The sequence below is a fragment of the Cylas formicarius genome, unplaced genomic scaffold (genome assembly GCF_029955315.1).
Source record: "Cylas formicarius isolate icCylForm1 unplaced genomic scaffold, icCylForm1.1 PGA_scaffold_4__25_contigs__length_36172078, whole genome shotgun sequence".
NCBI classification, from domain to species: Eukaryota; Metazoa; Arthropoda; class Insecta; order Coleoptera; family Brentidae; genus Cylas; species Cylas formicarius.
This window is the reverse complement of record NW_026844334.1, coordinates 23,547,355-23,567,282: the sequence shown is the minus strand read 5'-3', so window position 1 is coordinate 23,567,282 and position 19,928 is coordinate 23,547,355. Positions and strand designations below refer to the sequence as shown.

The window sequence follows — 19,928 nt, the reverse complement described above, 5'->3', positions numbered from 1 at the left end:
ATTGTTAACGAGAGGAAAAAAACGCTTCTAATTTTTTTTTCTGGCCCTCCATTAGTTTCTAATTTGAATTCGAAGAATCCCAGTTTCAGTACAATTACACAACATGATTTATTGTGACATGGTCACTGCCCCATCGTCAAACATTTTGAAGATATTATTAAATTAGAATTATTAGAGAGAAATAAATCAAATAATACCTTAATTATTTCAAAAAATATCTATATATTTTTTAAATTGAATAAATTTCCTTAGAATGCGTGGATCTGTTTTTGTTCTGTAAATTGGCCTGTTTCCTGAGTCTCATAATAAGGCATCTGAGAGTCAAATTAATAACAATAATAAACGCATATCTGCAGGAAAAATGGTGGGCGATGTATTTTCTAAAATAGATATCCACCTAATAATTAATAAACTTGGAGTCGTTAAAAAGGGCTTTTACTAGGCTAGCAATAACGCAATGAGTGAAGTGATTGTGGTTGCTTGCCTTGCCACCAGGTGCATTTTTCTGACATTGCAAACAAAATTATGAAAAAAGAATATGATATGAGTTTTTTTGTCATTAGATATCCCAGTGAAAACCGCATCTCAATATCTTTATATGGAAACGAATTACCCAAATAAATCAGCTAATAGCTAAATAGCGACTTGCAGAGTCGTAACGCACTGAACAGAATATAAGATATAGCAACATAAAAATTACTCTAAAATGTCCAATAATAATATGTATTTTATAATAAATTATTACATGTTTGTGATATCCGATTTAACTACCTACCTCTTCAAGGAATATCCGAATACGATACTAAGCGACTCTGGGACTCCCAATAATAACGCATTATCTCTAACGCACAATATAAACAAATGTAAATTTCATGGTATCTTTAAAATTATTTCGGTCAATTGACACGTTGACCGGTCCATTCCACAACCATAAGAAGTTACATAAAATTATCTATTAGTAATACTAATAGCTTTGGCGGATTTGCGACAAGAAAGCCACAATTAAATGGGTGGGGGGTCTATCATACAGTGTAGTGGTGATGATCGTAACTTTATTTAAATTTATACCGGAATTTAATTTACTTGCAGAGCCAATCTGGATATTTTTTACTATTAGGTGTATTAAGGTTAACAAATATCTTAGACCTCCTTGTGTGGTAAATGGCTCTCGAAGACTACTTGAGATATACCACCGAGACACCGTTGTCGCCCTTTAACAAAAATGTATGATGTTAATTTAAAGTGTTTTAAAAGTAAATTTGAAAAGATTTAATGCTTTTTCGGGTGGTGAATACTTTCCTGCTTAAAATTTTCTTTTGCTCATATACCATTCCAGTTTTTGAGACATCCAAGCATTTTCAGCAATTCTCAAATATAAGTCAAGGCGAAGTTTATAGATACTGCAATTATTATTACCGTAAACCTTTTCAAATAAAAATGCAAGTCGGAATTTCAATTAACCATTATGTTACGCTTGCGTATAATTAATTTAAAAACGCGTTAGTTCTAATTTAAAATGCAAAAGCTTTTTAGCACAGTGTTCGTAACCAATTGTGTCTTTTTCAAGTCAGCCTATTAAGTCCTTTTGATTGGAAATATTTTATAATAACGAGATCTGCAAAACTTAACAATTGTGTTTGCTACATGTATAGGATTATATATACAGCGTCAAATATTATCTGCGTACAAATCTCTATTTTTTTTAAATTCTTAAAGATCTAAATCTAAATTTTCAGCCCTTAAAGCGCTCTAAAATGGTAACGTGGGGGTGCTGTTTTTCTATATTCGATTTGAAATACATATTATATATACGCGAATTTTATTTAAAATTTGTCCACGCAGGATTAATCAAATCGTGTGTTCTGCAAGCAGTAGCAGTAGTGGATCTGCATTTTAGAAATGTTATTAATAGGTCTACCTAGTGGCATATGGATCTTGCTAATTATCGAACTGACGAACTGTCAACACCGCGCTGGTTGGTGGTTAAAAGTGAGTTCTGGCGCATGTCCCTTCTCAGCATTTTTTGATGCTGGTTTTAAAAGTGCGGTTTTTATCAGCATATACTAAGCATCTATTTATTTAGTACCCATATGGTGCAAGTGGCTCTTTATACGAACTAGTTCTGTAATCGATAATTGCAATATTTACAAAATATTTTATTTTTATTTCTCTTTATTACATGGATGTTTACATGTTAGTTTTATTCATTGTATAATACATAATATCATTTCGGGTATATGTATTAATTGTGAATTAAGTGATGGCGACAAACAAGGATGTGTATAAGCAAGTAAACAGTAGAGTGGCAAAAATAATACAAATATACAAAATAATATATTATGCAACAAGTGCTTTAAACGACATTTGAGTCACGAATTTATTTGGCACGAGCGGAGCGAGTGTTTAATAAACGTGTTGCTTCAAAAGTTTACCAAACCTATTGCCATACTATATATTTTCTATGACCGTTAATTTTTGGGTTCATTTTTGCAAAACAACACGAATACATTCACTGACATGACTGTCAGAATTGACAAAACGTCAAAATTCAGGCCATACGGTTGAGATGGTAGCAAATGAAGGAATGTTCAAATGATCGAAAATCCCGAACGGCGTTCGGGTTCGGGCGGGAGGGTGGTTTGTAACAGCCGATCCGTCAACAGCTGAGTCGTGACATATACGTGATCGAGTGACAGAATGTTTAGGTTAGAACCAGCGATTTTTATAGGGATATCAAGTTTGAAACTTATTTAAAATGATTTATCTTTATCTTTAAAATGATTAACGGGACGAGGTAAAATTGATTTAATATTTTATAGTAGCTCACAAAAAAGGCATTTTGCATGTTTAGTGCAGAAACGTCGTATTCAATTTATAGGATTAAGTTTAATAAATATATGTATATTCGAGTTATTGCAAAAAGATATCTCAGAAGCCAGAAACAAAATATCAAGCATCAGGAAAAGTTGAAGAGAAAGGTGTATTCATCTTAAGGAGGGGACAACATAATCATGAACACTTGAAGGACCAAATACAACACAGGAGTTGCAAGCATGTGTAAGAAAGGAGGTCAAAAGAATATATGCAATAGACTTGAGACAAAGTAAAGCAGTTTTTAATAATAAAAATATTTGTAGAAATGTGTAGTACATTACACTGTACGACTGAAACTATATAAGAATTAATAAATTTTATTATGTTAATGCAATTTTAGAAATGCCGAAGGTGCCTTACTTCCTTCAACTCAGTATGTACCTGTAGGCAGAGGTGGAGGCAATCGAATGTACCTGTAGAACTGAAAGACTTGACTAGAGTTCTGGGTGCAAGCGAGAGACCTAGATATTAGTTTGGTTATACAGTTTGGCACAAAAGCTTGGCATGAGCCATTTTTGTCTCCCTGTATGAAAGGATATTAATCAAATATGGGCATAAATTTTGATTTTTTTCTGGGATTAGCAAGTGTTTAATATTTTTTCGGTAGGTAACCTCTACCTTTGTATAAGTTAATAGGAACCACCAATAAATATTAAATAATAATATATACATCAAAGTGGCAGTAGGTATATGACCTTTCTTGGTAATTTTTGAATCTTAAATAAATATATTTGACATTTATTAAAAAAATTACTGGTAACCCCTAATAAGGTGTATAAAGGTAGATGTTACCTTTGTCATAAAAATAAAAAATGTTATTATTACAGGCTTTTACTTAGAGAAGGCACTCTGAATTGTACGTCAAATACAAGGAAATGATGATGGAAAAAAAATATTATACTATGTTTTGAGAATAATTATTAAACTGCTTGAGCTTATAATTTTTGTTTCATTTCACCCATTTGAACAGTTTTACATCATAAAAGGGAACAATTAGTACAAATATTTTCTGCTACACCAATGCAACCACAAAAGATTTGGCGGGGCCATTAGGGGACATTTCTGGGCCGCTCTGGCGACGTGAGTCCAGAAACCAGGTGCATGATGCTGTAGATTTAAAGTGTTTTTGTATCACCATAAGTACATTTTTACGTGATTCTCATGTGACTATAAGATATGGCTCATCTTATTTGTAAAGTAGGCTAGGGGTAGGGGCTCATAAATGTGTGTTATCGCAAGGCTCACGCGCAACTGCCTAGAAATAGCACAGTAAATTCAGTCGGCTTATAATCAGTTTCATTCCCATCATCAGCTGTAAACCCTACCTCTTGTGGACATTGTCATTCATAAAAATTTTATAAATTTGATGTGATAGACGTCAACTTTTACCTTAGCCGGTGGCTGTAATAAATATGGGGCGATACTGACAACAAAATATTCAAAAGATACTCACGGGTTAATAATGAATGCGGGTTGCAACACCCTTCGATAAAATTAACCTACATTTTTTTGGAAACAATAATTGACCGGATGCATAGGAATTCATGTGATCTGTGCGGATTTAACAACCGATATACGTCCTGTATCTTTAAAACAAGCACCGTTTTCCTAATTCGTATTCGGATTATACCTATCTAGTATCGACTGTCAAATTGCGAAGTCCGCCATTTGAGCGTCTGCTACATCGAGATGCCTCGCGAGGCGAGACTCACCGAGACTTTCCGAAAAGGGACCGAACGTCGTTCGGGATTTTCGATAATTTGAACATTCGTTCATTTGTGGTTTCCCATACGGTTATATCTCCGAAAACATCCGATTGCTCCCAAAATGACACTTTCCGCAAGCTAGATCGGTACATAATTAGCTATTTTACAGAAGTGAGTAGAAAAAGTATCCTTATGTAGCTTAGTACAGAAAATATGAAGAAAATACTACAAAAGAGAAAAAGGAGCGAGGTGTTATGGACGAATTTTGCAAGAAAAGAAAGAAAGTTTAAATGTACCTACAGAGGAAAAAATCAAAACAAAGAATTGATTGTCTCCTATTAATTTTTTCTGTATTATTGTCATTTTAATGCTTTGTATTTATGATTGACTTGTGATTATGAATCAAAAACACTGAAGCAAATCAAGATTAGTGGTTTTACTGAAAATTGTTTGCACTGTTCTGATGGTTGCTATTATACACGTTTTATTGTAAATGTTCAAGGGTTCCAGAATTGTTAAATAAGTGTAGTTCTAAATAGATCTAGCAACCACTGTCAAACAAAATAAGTAACTCTTATTTCAGACTATAAAGCCAAATGCGTTGCATACGTTCTCTGCAGAACCAGTTTCAGAGGGACTTTGATGATACTGGGTTCGTTCGGGCATATACTTACCTCGCCCGAGGCCGAGGTCGATCCCTTTTTGTTTTCGGTTTTGTAATTAGAAAAGGAATGCGGACAAACACGCGTGGATAAGATGGATGTAATGCTGGTTCATCATTATGGCCATAATCATTTTAATTCGTTTGATGGTAATAACGTGTGTGTTGTAAACGCGCATGAAATTTAAGATGATACTCAGCAGGATACTTTGGCTTTCGTGACATTTTGTATTGGTCCGTGTGATGTGAGTAATTCCAAAAATTCAGCAAATACAAACTGAGACTACGTATTTTTCTACAAATCGTGCTTCTTCGTACTAATTTAACCTTGCTACTCCCTCATAGAATTATGACATTATGATCTAAGCAAGCTTTACCATTGTTGGCAACAGATATATTATTAAAGGGTTAAAAATAATTAAATCGTACTTTTTTTTCTGTACTAATTATTTATAATTTATTAGTCATGAGCACCCACCTATAAAAATGGTGGATCGTAAAGATCTAGAAGCGATGATCGTAATATAAATCGAAATGCCACTGGTTACAGAAGCGTTTAGAGACTTTGTCTCAATTTGGTGAACTGCGCCTTATCATTGTTATCATTTTTGGTGCAATTTTGCATATATAAGATGTCCTAATAGTGCGGGGATGGAAACCACTGGCGAAAGAAAACAAAATAAAAATTGGTTCATGAGTGCATGAGGTGCATGTATACAGAATATCCCATAAATTTACATAGATTCTGTTATTAATTTTAAACATATTTTGTATAACATATTTCATACCTTTTTTATGTTCTCCATTTTACAATACAGGAATTTGAAAAATGTGCTCGATTAGTCTTTTAATGGAGACTTTTAATTTGACAGGCATATTACAGAAACTATGACTTAATACGATTTCCAGATATAGTGTGCCAAATATGTAAATCAAATAATGAAATTTCATGATATCATTTCTCTTTTTTTCATACTATTGCTCAGTGTATTGTCATGTATTAAATTTTATATGAATATAGTAACAGTGTCATAACAAACAACGGTTTTGTTATTTTAGATGCAAGCGGTTAAAATTGTTTTAATACAGTATAATAAATTACGACATTTTTCAAAATAAATTAACAAAAAATACATGTCGTAAAAACCACGTGGTTAGTAATCGATTAGAAAAGTATTTGTGATTTAAGTATCATTAGAATGCTTGGTGTATTGAATATAATAAATAAATAAGTAAATAAAACAAAAACCTCAAACAAAAGAATGACCAGAAATATATTGGGCATTCCATTAAAAATTGAGATATAATGTTTTAAAATTTCTTAATTGCTTTAGCATATTTGGGAAACTCTGCATAATGCTGGATGATTGAATTACCGTCAAGGTTGAAGTTTCAATATTATTTCTGACAAAAATTGCAATCCTCCATAATTAAGTAAATCGTGAACAAAACTATTAATTAGGTTTAGATGAAGCACGTGTTAAACAAAATATGTGTAAAAAAACATGACCTTACTTTCTTACGCATTTATGGGACATACCGTATACATGAAAATAATTTTAGGTTAAGATGTCACTGCCGACACACTACTGAAATATTCTGTACATTTATATACACCGAAAATTGGATTTGTTATCACAGTTTCTTTTATGTAAAAAATACGGTGGGTAAGAATGCCAGAAAAGTTTCGAAAAAGTAAGTTTCATTACTTGGATTTAGTATTTATGGAACTTTTGTAAAATAAAACCTGAGCGCGAAATATATTTGAAACATTCCATACCCGAAATATATCAACGTATACAAACCATAAATTCGGCGATGACGTATATGCCGAGCAATGTAAGCGTGGGTGTTTTTAAAGATTTTTAACTGTAGCCCATCAAATAATAAATTTTCATATTAGCCTATGCGACTGGACCGGCCAACATTAACATAAGCAAGGAACAGTTATATTTAAATTAGTTTTCGTGATCTACGGTTGACGTTAATAAAAAATTGCGAACAAGAGATTTTTGGCGACATGTCTCCCTGAATTTTCAAGTTTAATTAATAGATCGTAAAAGATACATCTAGATATTTGCGTATCGAAGTTTTATGTCACTCGATATATAAATTATGCACAGAGGTTTACTTTGCTTAACGTTCCTAAAGCTAGAATTTCTCTACAAAAGGAAATAGTAGACGCTATGGCTCGTGTTCAGATGAAAGCCGATATTTTATTTGTTCCGCTTATATTTGCTTTTGACCTGGTCTTACAGGCATGTGTTTGTCCGACTGTTATTTCACTAAAACTTATTATTTGTGTATGTAGAATTTTTTCTTCTTTCTTGTTGAACTAAATGTCTCTACCAATCGGAAAATCTCTATGGATCAATCTCCGGAGCAAGGCATTAGACGAAAGATTAAATTGGTTGATTATAAGTAATTAAGAAAAACATCTTGGGATAGCATAGAATTAAGAGGATAGGATAACAACAGTACTTTCTATGTAAGATTTGATTCAAATATACTGTAGTCGTCTCAAAAGTTATTATGCTTAGTAGCGGGTCATTGTGGTCACTGCAAACTATTTGTGAATATTGGCATCCAACAAACTCATTATACCAACTCAGCTTCTTTGGTATGAACTTAATTTTTATTATTACGTCGGAATAACACTTTATATTAGAACAAACACTGAATTAAAATGCATTACAAGAAATATACAAATTTACATAATGCGGTCTTCCAAGGGAGTCTTACTGCATCGAGAAATTCGGTCAAGTCAGAATAACAGTGCCATCAACCAAATAGGATAGTTAAACGCAAAAACAAAGGAATTCGGCAATTTTTTAATAATAATGGCCCCTCGCACATTAACGAAATTTTAAAAACCTATTTGTAAATTTGGGATCATAGGGTAATGGTATGATATTTATAATATATTTATTGAAGTGATTAAAAAAGAAAGAAGATATGTTAGATTATTTAATTATTAAGCACTGAACAATTTATACAATATTTTGAAAATAATTTATTTATTCACATTTGTGACAGTGTGAGAGTTAAAACCCAATTATCTATTTTATTGCTTTACGGAAAAAGCGCGTATTATAATATCCAAAAGCTAAACATGTCTTTGAATAAATGAATAAATACATTATTGAATCGCGAGTTAAACCCGGTTGTTAGAAATAAAACTTTAAAGGCCGCTTTGATAAATTGCTTGGGGCAATCGAAGTGGATATGTAAACGAATCAGGTGTCCCCGATTAAAGTCTGACGTATAATCTTCCTTAAAATGCAAATGTGAATTCTACTTTTGTAACGGCTATTATAATCTTTCCTTTCAGTATATCGGAGAAATTACGCCATGACATAAATTGCGAATATATATATATATATATATATATATATATATATATATATATATATATATATATATATATATATATATATATATATATATATATATATATATATATATATTTTTGTTATAAAATAAAATCTCCCTCGAGGTTTATTCAAGAAAGCAATGAAAATTATAGGTATTAAGTTTTGGTTTAAACAGTAGTTGTGTGCCGTTGTTAATGTTCTTTTGAGAATATATTAATAATTATATTCTAAACAAAAAAATATATTTTTGGGCTAAGTATAGGTACAGCATTTTTTTTAAATCCGCATCTGACGCGTCATTTGGTTTGGACTATCTTATCTGCCAAATGTCAATTGAAAATCTCAAACCAGGAAACATAGTATTGATATAAAAAAATCAAAGTAACATTTTTGCTATAAATTTCCCCTATCGACGAATATTTTGAAATTCCAATTATTACCATTATAACTAAAATTTTATTATTGGTTATTTAAATGGGTGCAAAACCCCAAAATATACAAAATAAAAGAAAAAAATCATGGACTTGCTTACCTGTACAGCGCTGTTTAAGAAACAGTTGTTCTGTCCGGGTCCATTTAGCAGACCTTTCGTGCTCGTAAAAGTCATCGAATCCCTAGAGGGGGTTGCAATCGACGGCATCAGAGGCATGGAGACGCCGGGGGTCGCCATTTCGTTTTAGAACAAAACGACCGTTTCAGTTAAGGTCTAGGACGGTGATTACATTTTACGGCCCTGAAAATAAAATAAAATTTTACACCTAAATGGAGGCGGATTTTATGATCCATGACGATACAAATTTTGTAAACAGTACATTGCGAGTTAGATGCTAAAACTGAAATCCACATGTTTCGTGCGATAATTTTTCATTTGCAGTTTAAACGGATCAGATCGGATTGCCCATTGAAACACCGTAATTTAAAGGGCGCGTTTACTCTAGTCAGGCGGTTGTTGAATAAACTGCTTAGTGTCTCGCGATCCCGACCTACATTTCTTTTCAAATATTGCGATTAAATTTAAAATATACAAAACTCCATTCATACTTTTGTAGAAGGCACTAACAGTTTCTTTTTCTACTCGCTACTTGAAAATATCCAAGGTCGCGATCCATATCGGACGTTTGCGAAGTTATGGGTTTGTTCTGACGGATCACGTGACATGTCACTCGTTCGAGATATTCGTGCTGTTTTGCAAAAATGTATCCAAAAACTAATGCAACTTTCGTATTACGACAATAATTACTGCGTTTCGTTTCAATTTCGGTAGTTCAGTTCAAATCAGTATCACAAAAGACATCCGATTGCTCCCAAACTAATGTGGTAATATCCGGGAAATGTCCGAAGTGGCTGGCAGCCGTAGAAACGTAACTGACTATTTGGCTATTTTAGACAAGGGAGTAGAATTTTTTTTTAGGATATTTTATTTCTTGTTATAGTTATTCCGTAAGCATTCTGCCTTTGTTTCTTACTTCTCGTCTCAATGAAAATGTACTGTATGAGCCGTGCGAGTGCATAGTGCAACAACACAGTTTCACCAAGGTGCATAATTCCCTGCCATAGAGTTTAGTAATTTGCTTATACTAATAGTTAGCTTGAAACATATTAAAATATTTCAATTAACGAGTATAATGTAAAGGATTGTAAGCTATAGAGTAAATAATAATAATAATAATAATAATAATAATAATAATAATAATAATAATAATAATAATAATAATAATAAGAATAATAATACCCTTATTTTTCTTATTGAGGCCAATACATAAAAAAGTGTTATTGAATTTGCGAGGTCTAGCTAGCAACTACTTGTGTCTAACCTAAAAACTTAATCTTCCTTGGATATTGCATTATTTTTAAAGAAAACTTTTTTTTTTTTGGGTAAGATTTTATATCATGAAACCTACATACGATATTCGCAAGTCATATATCAACTAACCAAATCGGTATATTTTTTTCTTTAACAGGGAATCAAAAATACCAACAATTTAGCAGCTTCTCTTTGGTCGTTAAAGACTATTTGGCAAGAAAAATATCGACTGTTATTTCATAAATCATGCAAACTTAAAAAACTAGATTTTGGAAATTTTGGAAGCTTCTACTGGCCAGTATAGGCATACAGCGTAGGAACAAGAATTTGTTGCCACTTTTACACTTCCTTTCAAAATCACCATTTAATTATGCCAATCGATACTAGGTTACTGTTAAAGCATAAAAAAATCTATTTTGCCATCTTTGCGAAACATTCCGGAAAGACTACGACGAACTAATGGCAAGCACCACCGAAACAAATTTTGGTGCATTGCCAATATCTCCTTTGAAGAAAGAAGAAAACTGATTTCCAAACCTGACAAACGAACCCAAACAAAACGTCAGAGATATACAACAATGTGGTATAAATAAACTTAATGCGATTGTTGTATGATTTTTCACACTTGGCGTATACAGGCACATTGAAAATAACGGGTTTCTAAATATAGCAAACAAATTATCGGAAAATCGTATTTGAAATCCCCCAGACGGGATTGGCTTGTGAAATCTATACGTACGAACGAACCGAAAAGCGTACGCTTTTAACATCGCCGACAATGAAATTTTAATTATAACTCGTTAAAAATAAGTCTCGAAAAATGGCGCGAAATATTTTGCGATTGCAGCAAGCGATTTAATTACCTTATTTGGTCCATGTACAAATAAAGTAACTTTAGAATAACCATACAAAAAAAGGTAATTAGAGCTTGTTTTCTGGGTTTTATACGTAAACAATGCGTAAAAATATTCAGGAACATGGTTTACTAAATTCATCAAGAACAAAACACCGGTACAGTTCAGTGGGGACCAATGGGAGTATGAGGTATAAGGTTCAGGTAAATAAAAATATAAACATTTCTACAGAAACCGTTTACAAATCGTTTACACGAACTCAATTTTACTTCACGACGGCCGTATGTGTTTTTTGCAGGAATACATGCAAAGTGGGGTTGATTAAACTGTTTATTTGCTTATGAATCAAATATTGTACTCCAACCTGACGATCGCACAGAACAGCAGAGAGGTTCTTTTCAAAGAAACTTCCACAGGCTACTGTAATACTATTTACAAATAATTCCTTCTGCATCGGTTGTTGATAAATGGAACTTGCTGATCAATCATCCTGTTGGTTTCTTCAGAGCTTAACTGTGAACAATTTTATTTATGACTACGATATTGTTACAGAATGCTGTGATAACTTCATTTCAAGAATTGAATTTAATCTGAGAACTTTTGTCTGCTCCAAAAACTGTTAAAGTTATTTTAGGAACGTATTTTATAACTGTTTTACCAATGTAGCAAAAAATGTGGAAGTCAGCAAGAGTCTGATAATGAACTATTAAATTTAATTTTTCAAAGACACTTCTGCAGGCTGCTGTAATGCGGTTTATAGATCTTCTGGATTCCACCTGGATCGGTTATTGATGAATCTAACTGGCTGGCGTTTCGCTAATCATCCAGTTAAGCCCTAAAAAAACTAACATGATGGTTAGCGAAACGTCAGCAACAACGCACGCAGGAGTCCAGTAGATTTGTGCAAACATAATTAAGTTATTAAATTTATTTCAATAGCCTGTGGTCATCAAATATATTTGCTTCGTAAAATTAAAAAAAAAAATTATAAGTCGTTCCAAATTTCCATTGAATTATCTCTTTTTTTTGCGTTGAAACTGTTTTACTAATATTGACGACGAAAGGTGCAGCGTACATAGAGGAAATGGATTATTTATGCATTATTATATATTAAGTATCACTGTTTTTTGTTTGTATTGTTAAAGCAAATTCAAGTCCGGAAATAACGCAGAATTCCTAATATTTGTTCGGTTGGAATGCAAATAAATGCTAAAAAAAGTGAAGTTTCAGATTTTCGATGGTATTTTTAATATTGATCCCTACATTTTTAGAGACAAAGTACTTGCCATGGGATGTTTTAATTTTTTTTATAATTTTTAAAATAAATACACTGCTACCAAGTTATTAAAAAAGGCACGAAAATAAGAGGGGTGACATTTTTCTTGCATAAAACAACTGAGCAGATATTTGAATAATAAAAATTTTCGGATCCACATTGTTTTACATATTTTGTAGAACTGTATATAACACTGCTGTCGTAAACGTTAAAAGCCCAAACTATCATAGTTTTAAGTGGGTCGTCGTTTTAATTTCACCAACACTTCGTTAAAGTAAGGCGCTAAGACAGAGGTGTGAGAATGAAATATCGCGCCGATCTTCCTAGGTACGGTTCACACATCATAAAAACGTATACAGATAACGGATTATTTTTATGCTATACCATATTTTATCGAGGCTGGTGTGTTGACTTGCTACATTGGTACTCGTTAAAATAAGTCAAAAAATTAAACACGAAAAGTTATGCTTTGAAGCTGATCTGTAAATTCTAGTTAAGAACATAATAATATAAATTGAATAAAGCAGATATTAAGAAGTTAATTTAAATAAAATATAGTGCAACCAACTAAGCAGACAATTTTTAACCCATGCTTTATCTTATATATTTTTGACAATCTGCCTGTCGCATATGGTTTTCGGTAGCTCCTGTACACAAATAAACTCAAATGACATTGCCAACTCCAGGAGTTTCAAACAGGGTCTATATTTATAATTGGTGTAATACTATCAAATACATATTGGATAACTAACTGTATAACTAAGCATATACAGCGCAGTGGTATGGCGAAGTTCTATGTCTTTAGTTATCACAGTTCCGAAAAATTGTTTCAATAAATTTGCATAAAACCGAAAATTAAAGATATTTTCAATTATACAGTGTATTTCTCACAATAATACAAATATTTACTTTTTATAATGGACATTCTATATATTTTTGTATTTTTGCGACATTGTCAACTAATTGGGAGAAAAAAAATATTAAGGGAGAACGTTTTCTTGTATCTTTCTGCTATCTATCTGCTGCCTTTGTAATTTTTATATTTCAAGTAAGCACGCTATTAAATCAATCAAACTTCAAACAATTACATTAGGCTAATGTCTCTTTTAACATTTCCTTGTCATTTAATATAATTTTAATATAAATAATTGAAATTAAATAATTATTGTCATAAATGTAATATATATAATAAGATTTGAAAATGCTTAATAAAATTAAATATTGCCTAAAAACGTGAGTTAATAGGTATAGCGAAATCCTAAGAAAAGTGTTATAGAGGCAATAGCTGAAAACGATGAAATAGTTAGGTACAGTGTGTCCAATTTAAAGGAAAAGTACTTTAAATTTCCTCAACACTTTTGAAAACCCTCTCTACATGAAATAATTACTTGCCCTCCGAGTTAACCTTCCGTTAGTAACATATTTGTTATGGAAGATGTGGCCTGCACTTTGCTCTCTATGTGAACTTCATCTTTTTTTACATTCAAGAATAAAAATTCATATTTTGGAACACCCGCTACATTGTACGTGATAGAAATGCTTATTTCTCTTCCCTTCTATCACGACTCGACTTGCTGTAGAAATTAAATTTTACAATGACAAATCTTACAATGTTGACTGACAATTAACCTTGGCGTTGGTCTTAAATTTCCGTTGTTTTTCTTGATATACTTCTACATTCCATATCGAGTACTATTTTTAACCTAGAAATTCTGCACCACGAATATTGATTCTTGTAAGCGTCTGTATTATCGTAAAGCACGAGCGTAAACGATCGGATCGTGTTGTTGAAAGGTAATTTGTTTTAAAACGCAATGACAAAAGAAAAATAAACCTAAACTTCAAGGCTCAAGGTTGAAAATTCGATAAATACGTTGGAATGCACGAATGGTTACTTTTAACCACCAGACGGGATAAAGAGCATACCTAAATCAAATTCCAGGCACAAGTGTTAAGCGATAACGCATATGTTTTACGTCAATGAGAAGATAAATAAACGGACCGAATTCGTTACAATCTTTTCGATATACTTTTTCTGATCATATTTCCCCAACATGTTTTGGAAAAGCCCGCGTCCTACATGAATTTCAATGAAGAGGAAATCGGCAGGCAAAAGAAAATTAATTAATTTATAATATTTTCTTATCTAAAATTGACTAGTTTTATAGCACTTGACAGTGAAGTTGCACAAAATATTTTTGTATGCACCTATCTGCTTTTTATTCCGTAGATGTATTTATTCAATGTACCACGGTTAAAAAACAACACCAACTGCTGTTGGTCACGAATTTTTGTTGTATCAACTACTGCTATTATATAAGTCAAGCTTATGAAATGAAAGGCCGAATTATTAATGGTATTCATAGTAAAAAAAATATTTAAATTAGAAAATTAAGTATCTTTCAAGCGCCTCTATTTCGCTTTTAAAACGAAAAACTGTAATAATTACCATAATGAACATGATAAACGTGATGCCGAGCATGAAACTTAACAAAACTAACTAAAAACAAAAATCATCGTTATCTGGATGTAATTGACAAAATCGACGCTAAATATGTTAGGACAACTTTTTTAAAAATATTTTACCATGATTTTTTATTATTTTTGAAAAACGCTAATAATTCCGGAACAATCGAGGCGAATAAATCTTTCTATGAATATCTAGAATAAGTTTTGAATATTTTCTACCCTATTCGTAATGAGAGAAACGACGGAAAACTTGATGACGATTTTGATGACGTACCCAATTTGGACATATTCAAGGAAACTTATTTTTCACACGACAAACCCAGGATAACTGTACTGTACGTTCATTTTTTGATCGAAATACGTCAACGAACTTCGCACAAATTCTCCATTTAAAGACGACCAACACCCACATCTGTTTACTCACATGCTAATGTAGCAGGCATTGTATCCCACTCGCAAAAGTCAAAACGGGTACCTATTAAACGGAAAATCAAACAGAGCTTTCTGCTGACCAACCAAACCTTTCTTTGTTTGGTTAGTGAGTTTAAGACATAAATAACAAAAAGACGTCTTTGAAGAATTATTAACGCATTCATATAACTTGTGCATGAGTTCTTCTTTGGCGTGACACCATTTAGTAGAATGAAAATCATAGTGTAAGTGCATTGAGTATTTTCAAATCCTAAACAAATCCAATAACGCAATTTTTCTCTAATTAAGTACATCTTGTTGGATATATCAATGAAAAAACCTTAAGGGTATAAAAATTTTAAACAAACTATATAATTTTCTAGTAATTTTGCAGATAACGGTACCTAAAGTGTACCAAACCTTTTTGGATATTCATCCACACAAAAAAATACATTGCAGGTTAGGTTTGTTATTTCGTGGAACTTATATTAAATCAGATTATTTTATAAATAAAACAAAAACAATCAAATGTACCTTAGATAGATACACCGACTCTGAGAATTGCGTCCCTAAGGTATCCTCACGCATATTGGTTCACATCAAAGCAAGATGATTATTTTAACAACGAGCAAGGCATTTTACTATTTTGAAACCGAGTTTGAAACTTGCTACCTGGCTGGCTTAAAAGAACTCTTATTATTTGACCCTCACCTGTTGGAGAGCCTAAGCCTACAATTTTAGATAATAAATCTTCTAGACAAATTCGGAGAACAGATTCAATAGATATTTTTGGTTGTTTCTTTGGCGTTTTAGTGCTAGGAATTTCCAAAAGGTGTTCACTCTCTCTTTTATGTCCTGAAGTTTATATTTGCTGTAATGAAATACGGGTCGTATTTTTTAACTACCTACCCATTAACTGGATTTAATTGTATATTTAAGTAAATTGGCCGATCTTTCAGAGATAATTCCACTTTTCATATTAAAGATATTCGGATGACCCACAGTCGAACTCACGGTATTTTAATTTTCATTTTAACTTCGTGTTTATTATAATCTACTACGTTTGACTTCGTTTCAATGACGACGTATCCGATTAAATACACAGTTTCACTTCAATCTCATTGCTTACATACGCGAAATATAAACCGACATTTAGTCGGGTCATACCCACCTCGTTTAATGATTGACTTCACACAGTTAACCTATTTTTTCAGAAAATACGTGCAAGTTTTACAATCGAGAGAATTAAACGTGTTGACGAACTGGAAGACAAATTAAAACAATAACTTATTATTAGTGATAAATTAACTAAACGCTAATAATACCCCTGATAATAATAATATTTGCGATAATAATTTGCAATAATAATAATAATAATAATAATAATAATAATAAAAATATGCAATAATAATAATAGGAACAAAATTTTAGATTATGTTTAAATCTTTAGTTTATATTCATAATGTTTGATATTTTAAATTTAAATTAAAAATTCCAATTTGATGTGCAGTTAATCAATTTCCATTTCCGTTAATTACATTCTTAATTTTTCCCGACATACGCCCCCTGCGAATAATACATATAGAGTCAACTTCAACTAAAATAAGTAGTAAACGCCGAAATCCGGTATATAAATAAAGCGCAGTTAATGAAAAAGAAAACTATCTATTCAATAAACAATGAATTATTTTAAAAAAGTCAGAAAAAATCGCGTAGGTATGCGCACATTCATGCACATTTAAAATGTGTAATTAATTCGACCACATTTTCAGCAGTTTATAATTTAAGTTATTCAGTTAGTTATATATAGCTGAATGGATTGGTAGTTCCCAAATTATTATTAAAAAATGAATACAGATAAAAGTTCTTATAAATAAGATTCCACAACTTCATTTTGAAGATACGTAGAGTCTAATTTCAGAACACCTTATTGTGTTGTTGCAATTACTCCATTTAAAAATAACCTTGTCCATGTTTTTCTTGTTCTTTAAAATAAAATTCCATGTCTCTGACGCAAATTAGGCTTTCCTATATAATATTATATTATTCAAGTTTAATAAACGCCACTTTAGTCACGAGTTTGATTTTTTATTTATTGATTTGGCACGAGCAACTGAAGTTTATGAACATGTTGCGCACTAAACACTATGAAAACATCTACTGAATGATGTATGAACTTCAAAATACTATGGCCAGAATCTACCGAAAACATCCGATCGTTTCCAAACTCGTGACTAAAGTACCGGAAATATCAGAGGCTGACGTCTTAAAGTGGCACTTTCCGCACGCTTGATCCGTGCATAAACGGGTATTTTTAGAGTAGGGAGTAGAAAATATTATGCAACCATTTGTCTTTATCTGATAGTAGAATAAAAAAATATAAAAAACATCATAATTAGACTCGAAAACTAACCAAAACACATTTTTATTAATAGAAGGAATAAAAATGAATAATTGAAAAAGCATAGGTTTAGTTTCCCTGATTTTGGATAATTTAACGTCATTAGCTGAGTATTCCAGGACTCTGTTATTTTCAAACTTTAAAATACTGGACCCCTGAGGATTTCCAAATTCAGAAACACTTTTTACTTGATTTTGGCGGCAAATACGAAAAATATTAATAACAAAAGCGCTTGCCGTACATCTTTCCTACTTTTCTTCGAGATGAACTTCTAAATTGGAATATTTTGAATTAGCGATTTATCCTCCTTTAAATCAGACCACCAAGACTTGTGTGACGTGCATCCAAAACAAAAATTTCTGCGGCTTCTATATTACCGCGATAAACTTTGTTATAATTTAAATTTTCATATTTGTTGCACGTAAATGGATAATGAAAAGAAATACATTCTATAATAAAAATAATTTACTTTTCATTCATTACCTACGCAACATTTTAATAACTTTCGTCTATATTAAACAACTATTTTAGTATTACCAACTATGCACACAAAATGTTAAACAAGGAAAATTTTGGATCAAGTGGTCCGTAACCAACGAAAATTACTTGTATAACATCAAGTGTAATAGTACAATTTAAGTCCTTACAGTAATTGTTGAGATCGTTCATAAAGATTGGGGATTCAAAAAGTACTTCGAAACATTTTCAACTTGCAAAATTAATAATATATATAATAATCCCATACAGTATGTCACAATCTTTCTGTGGCGGCTTAAACATGTGCGAAGTCCTGCGTAAATAAAGCTGCACGTAATGAATATTGCACCTCCAAATACTCAAAGACCTTTACTACTTACTTCTATTAGTTCAGCTGATGTAGGCGATTAATTCCGTATTACAGTGGTCACAACTGAAATGTCTAGTTTAACAATTTCTGGGAGAGTGTTTATGAAAACTGTTGATTTACCTTAAAAAATTAAATGTCCGCGCACACACGAAAAAACAAACTCTATTGTTTACATCACACACATGATCGCTGTCTCGCGCAGATTTGAACGGCAACAAGTAGTCTGACTTGACTACCATTCAAGGCACTGTATAAGGGCGGATTTCAGTGCCACGGAAGTCAATGCGTCGGAAAACAAACCAAACACGCGGGAAACCAAAACGGCCGATTTTCTTCAGTCGAGCAGAACGTAGAAGCAAAGCAAACGCGGCCGAAAGTCGTCGGCGTCAGTTTCAACTCGAACTCCGAGAACCGGCACATTCTACCATCAAGGTGCTATAGCGAGGTTGCCAAGCGTTCAAGAAAGTCGAAGAATCGTGCAGATCGCATAGTTTTCTATTTATTAATGAAGTTTTTTGAGATACAAAGGGAACAGAATTCCAAGTAGCTCTTTATTAACATCAACATACTTGCCTACGCAATTCGCGATGTATCTGAATATTGAGAAACAAAATAGGTACCGGGTTTTCCAAATTCGACTCTCGCCATTGGGACGGAAAAGGAAGAGATGCAGAGTAGCTCAGTCAAAGTTTGACAAATATGACGAAAAATTTAAATTTCAAGATGTTTTACCACCTTATTTTAAAACTAAAAAATCTACAAATAGCATTGTTATTACGATCTTGTAGTTTCATATTTTGTCGAACTCAGAAAATTCGTACCATGTGAGTTTACCATTGCAGTTGCAAGCATAATAAATATTAAGTAAAAATCGTTTTTGAAAGATTTTTATAGCTTTTTCTGAAAACTTCTATATTTAAAAATTTAATTGACTAACGAAGGAACGAATGAAAAATATATGATAAAATTTCATTTAAAAAAAGAATACCGGAAGTGGATATTGCTCAAATTATTATTAACAGATGCTCGATGTTCTGTGTAATAATCAAAAATTCTATTGTTAATGTGCTGCTAAGCAAGTTTCCTCTCTTGATTCTGTGTGTTTTACTTTATGCGGATTTTATACTTCCAAACTCTCTATGATGTTGAGATAAAATTTTTTGTTAAGATATACATTCAAAAATATCTTTTCGTCATTTGTTAATTACATTTTTAGCGACAGCAAGATTTCAGATGTTTAGTACTACGGTA

At 32.2% G+C, this 19,928-nt stretch overlaps 1 protein-coding gene across 2 annotated transcripts in view; it reads right to left on the bottom strand.

Annotated features, from left to right (window-relative positions):
- The window catches only part of LOC132700784 (uncharacterized), a 63,220-nt gene extending 44,167 nt beyond the window's left edge, over window positions 1–19,053 (bottom strand). Inside the window, exons 1-3 of one of the 2 annotated variants that reach the window (XM_060668312.1) lie at window positions 18,798–19,053; window positions 18,688–18,740; window positions 9,148–9,348 (exon numbers count right to left, since the gene is read on the bottom strand). In XM_060668312.1, the coding sequence (XP_060524295.1) occupies window positions 9,148–9,285 (138 nt within the window). In that variant the 5' untranslated portion in view covers window positions 9,286–9,348; window positions 18,688–18,740; window positions 18,798–19,053. The remainder of the gene's footprint in view (window positions 1–9,147; window positions 9,349–18,687; window positions 18,741–18,797) is intronic. The other variant, XM_060668313.1, reaches the window with a different exon arrangement.
- Window positions 19,054–19,928: the final 875 nt, after the last annotated feature.